At 44.1% G+C, this 4,911-nt stretch overlaps 1 protein-coding gene across 1 annotated transcript; it reads right to left on the bottom strand.

Moving 5' to 3' along the window:
* Positions 1–598: 598 nt before the first annotated feature.
* Positions 599–1,129, bottom strand: LOC308307634 (N-alpha-acetyltransferase 50-like; the record flags this gene model as incomplete). The annotated part of the gene is made up of 1 exon (XM_080752899.1): positions 599–1,129. One exon carries the CDS (start codon positions 1,127–1,129, stop codon positions 599–601), a length of 531 nt encoding a protein of 176 aa, XP_080609025.1.
* Positions 1,130–4,911: the final 3,782 nt, after the last annotated feature.

The raw sequence follows: 4,911 nt of genomic DNA, 5'->3' as shown, positions 1-4,911 counted from the left end.
TGATGATTGGATACTTTAAGGATTGGTCAAGCTTCACATGACAATTCGGCCCCCAGATAAAATAATTAATTCATTCAGAATATAAAGAATGTATAGATCACAGAGTTCATAACTCTAGAACACATAGAATCACAGTTCACCGCTTCACTTCGAACCGAGGTTTGATTATTATATTAACCATTTGAACCCTAGCGTCCATATTCGGAGAACTTTAGCAAGCAGATCTACAAGCGCTGTGAGGCATTGTGAACTTGTAGATCGGCTACTTTCGGCAAAGAGCTTTGGTGTAGAGGGGAAAAGTACAGAGTTTATTAAGTAAGTATTGACGTTCAAGTGGTATATCTGAAAACCCAAATTGACATGATTCATCATGCACTGATGGTTGTGCTGTCAAAAGATGAAACTATATGGCATCTATGGACAGGTTGTGGGGGTCCCTGCTTCATCTCTCTCTCAACTAAGGGGTCCCCGGCCTGAAAACGTTGAAGAGCCCTGGTCTAACTGCAACGATCTAGACTACACTCCATGGAACACTCTCAGAGATGGGTGTCCGTGGCCTAATGCATACCAAACGTGGGGTCTTCAAAATGTAGTAGTTTTAGTTAGAACCACTGATCTGCTCTACTCTTCTTTCTGCAGCGCTCAGGCACCGGCTCCGCATGCTCCGCATGCTTCTCTGCAGCACGTGGGCATCCGTGGGCTCTATCTTCTTGTAGTAATTACTTTTCGTTTCGACGATCTCAAAACCAAACTTCCGGTAAAAGTCGATGGCCGACTGGTTGCTGGTCTGCACGTGAAGGTAGACGTTGTCGAACGTTCCGTCCTTCTCGCAGACGCTCAGCACGTGCCTGAGCATCTTGGTGCCCAGCCCTAGTCTCCTGTAGGGCGCCAGGCAACCCAGTGTCATGATGTACAGCCTCTTCTGGCTCTGGGACTGGTCCACCTTGCAGCACACGGCCCCCACCGCGATGTCGTTGAAGTACGCCAGCTTGGCGAGCTCCCCCACCTCCAGGACGTCCTCGTAGAACTTGTCGCTGTAGCTGACGGGGAAGATGACCTGGTTGAGGCACCTCAGCTGCTTAATGATGTGGGGCGTGACGTCCCCCAGCTCGATCCGGCTACCTTTCATTGCACTGCACGCCGCTAAAGTATTATTGCCTTTGGTTTCGGAGATCCGTTTGCATCCGAGAGGAATAGCGATGCCCTGCCTCGTGGGCACTACCCGGTATCATAGTACTTGGAGGACAGTTTGTGACATCAGTCAGTACTATGACATCAGTCACCTCCATATTTGAGCATGTCTGTGGTGCTGTAACGTGTTATCAAAGTACTTTAAGGCCAGTCTGGAGCTGTGAGGAACTCCATATTCGGAATGGCTGGCCCCTCCAGTGTCATCATCAATATGATGGCATATTATGGCAGGCCTCTCCATAATTGGGCATGGACAGAGAACTCTTAGGGCCCCCAAAAACCTTGGGCCTGCAGTTTAAAAGAAACAGTGATTGCTGGGCAGTTATGATTTTAGATGTATTTAACGACATACAATGACTCAAATTCATGAAGATGGACTCTGTTTGTAATGGAAATGTGCTCAGAGGGCACAGTTAAAATGAAAACAGGAAAGTCCTCGGCTTGATTCACTGAGACAGGAGAGGCATAACTTTGCTATAAAACCTCAAAACTGTTTTCCAAAGGTAACAGCCGTGAGCTTTAATGGCACTGTAATTCCATCTAGATGACTCTGCTTCATTTTTAATTAATCAGGGTCCATCTCCCCCCACCATGCCTGATCACCTTCAATTTTTTTTTTTTTTTTTATTTTCTTCCCCGGGGAGGATCTGGTCCTCGGTAACTCTAACAGGGACATCTATTGTCATGTGGTTTGATTGATGTGGCTAAAACCTGTAAATGCCTTTGACATTGTTTTGTGACATTGGTGTCTCGGGTCTCGGCCCTCTGCCCTCCATTCTTAAGTTCAATAGGACTAACTAAAGAAGTGCATGTTCACAACATGGTCCGGAGCCGAGTATATATTTTGTATTTTATTGTGATATGCGCCCTACTGTACATACAAAGTCAATGCAAAGAATGGAATCGGCTGGCGTGAATGAGGCGAAATGACAGAGGACAAATGTGCAATGTCTTGCCTATAAAGTCACCAAAAATGTATCTCTGCAAGCTGACAATGTGTCGACTCATGACTTGTTGAACATGTTTGCCCAAATGTTCGTCTATCGTTGGCAAATATTCTATGGCAAAATATAAGCCCAAAACAGGGATTCTAGGGTTTATGTGACCCATTAAAACCGAGAAAGTACCCATTTAATTTTTGATTTTAGCATTTTAGCATTCGAAAAATAATCTTGAAAGTGTGAGAACTACCGATTTAGAAGGCATTTTGTAGAATCCTCTTCAGGTCTTTAACATCCTATACGTGTATATAAATAAACTAGCCTTGCCTTGTGTATAGCAGGGGTCTTCAACTGGGGGTCCTCAGAGTTACTACAGGGGGTCTGCCAAATCTGTGTGATATGATCATTCTTTTAAATGAACAACTTGAACCCTCGCATCCCTATTCTGAGGAGAACTTTAGACAAAAATAGCAGATCTACAAGCTCTCAATGCCTCGCAGCGCGAGGCGTTGAGAGCTTGTAGATCGGCTATTTTTGGCAAATAGGTTTGGTGTAGAGGTAAAAAAAAGACAGACCAAGTACAGAGTCAAATGTACTATGTAAACGGTCTGAAAAATAGAATAACACATTAACACCAATCCAACTTAGACTGATAACAGTGCTGTCAAACAAAGTCCACAATACCTACAATATGTAGTGGGGGTCCCTGCTTTATCTCCCTCTCAACTAAGGGGTCCTTGGCCTGAAAACGTTGAAGACCCCTGGTGTATAGTACAGTACAGTACAGTATGGTACATAGAGGCATGTACAGTACGCGACGGTTCCAGCAGCCATGTGGTCCGTGTGGCCGTTCCAAGCAGGCTGCAGCGTGCTGTCATCGCCATGGGGGACGAAGGATGCTGATTTAGCTCCTTTCACATTATACTATACATGACCAAGCAGACCTCATTTATTTTCACTGCATCTCCCTCCATCCATGCCTGCTTCCCTCTCTCCACACACACACACTCGTACACACACACACACACACACACACACACACACACACACACACACACACACACACACACACACACACACACACACACACACACAAAGAACGTGCGCGCACGCTGACATGCACACACGCAAGCACACAAAATTTGTTCTTTTTCATGCACTATACAGTACAGCTTTCTTCTTCCCCCTAGCAACCCCACTTCAATGATTCTCTCTCTCTCTCTCTCTCTCTCTCTCTCTCTCTCTCTCTCTCTCTCTCTCTCTCTCTCTCCTTCTCTGTGCAGAGGCATTGGGGAGGAAGCGTTTAAAGGAGCAATACTAGCCTTTTTGAGCGGTGCCTCAGTGCTCCAATGCTTGACCGAGTGTGTACTGTAGGTATGGGTGACCAAGTGACGCTGTTGAGCAGCCTTATATATATAGAATATATGTATTTTTTAAGCGAACGTCTGTAACTAAAAGTTTGCTTCTGGGGGGTCCCTGGAACTAAATATTTTGAGATGCGGGTCCGTGGCCAAATAAATATCATAGCCATGAAAAGGTTTGAGAACCACTGACATAGTAGTCTCTCAAGAACAGATTAACTGAGCTCCAGTTGAAAGTGAAAAGGACCTTTTCTTTGACGGTGGCTGGCAAGGCTGACATAGAATCATAGGTTTTTCAAAAAACCTTAGAAGGATTCAAAAGACACTTATAGAATCGGGTCAAAATTCAAATCTTCACGACTTTTCAAAAATTGCAGATCTACAAGCTCGCAGCACAGCACTCGGTGCCGTGCTGTGAGCTTGTATATCTGCTATTTTTCAATAGTTAAAGCAGTCAATAATCCTAGGTGCGCAGGGATGCCAAGGAGCCTCTCTGGCTCTGGAACCGTTTCGGTTTCAACCCAATGCCGACGCTGCTTACATGTGCATATATCTCCATCCTGGTCTGTACCAAGGTTTGGATTCCTATTATTCTGCCTGCCATTTCTCCTTTGTCTCATTCCCTCCGTCTCCTTTGAAGCTGCGTCCTCTCTCTGACAGACTCCTTTCAAATGGTTCTGAAGCTCGCTCGCTGTCCCATGGAAGCACGTGAGATTACGCACCTATATGTTTAATAATTGATATCGTTAGGAATCGCCATGTATATTTTATATAAGCACCTCAAGTAATCATTTATTTTCACTGTTTCCTCGGCGTGTAAATAATGTGATTCTGAACATGAGGGGTCAACCTACAGTATGTTTGTCAATTCAATTCAATTCAATTCAATTCAATTCAATTCAAAGGAGCTTTATTGGCATGAGAAAACATACATTTACATTGCCAAAGCAAGTGTCACAAATAAAACTAGAAATACTGTTCCTACGAAACAGTGTGGGCTCGCATGTAATACCATGTACAGTATGAGCACAAAGATCTACCCTTTGGCTGCACCTCATTGGCTAAGGGCCCTGCCTTTGTACTGTCGGTACAAAGGCAGTGTCTTACGTCATTTTGAGGAGAACTTGACTGATAGATTACGTCATTTTGAGGAGAACTTGACTGATAGATTACGTCATTTTGAGGAGAACTTGACTGATAGATTACGTCATTTTGAGGAGAACTTGACTGATAGATTACGTCATTTTGAGGAGAACTTGACTGATAGATTACGTCATTTTGAGGAGAACTTGACTGATAGATTACGTCATTTTGAGGAGAACTTGACTGATAGATTACGTCATTTTGAGGAGAACTTGACTTATAGATTATGTCATTTTGAGGAGAACTTGACTGATAGATTACGTCATTTTGAGGAG

Source organism: Nannobrachium achirus (genome assembly GCF_963921795.1).
Source record: "Nannobrachium achirus genome assembly, chromosome: 22".
NCBI classification, from domain to species: Eukaryota; Metazoa; Chordata; class Actinopteri; order Myctophiformes; family Myctophidae; genus Nannobrachium; species Nannobrachium achirus.
The sequence above is the reverse complement of the archived record's forward strand: the minus strand, read 5'-3'. Positions and strand labels throughout refer to the sequence as shown.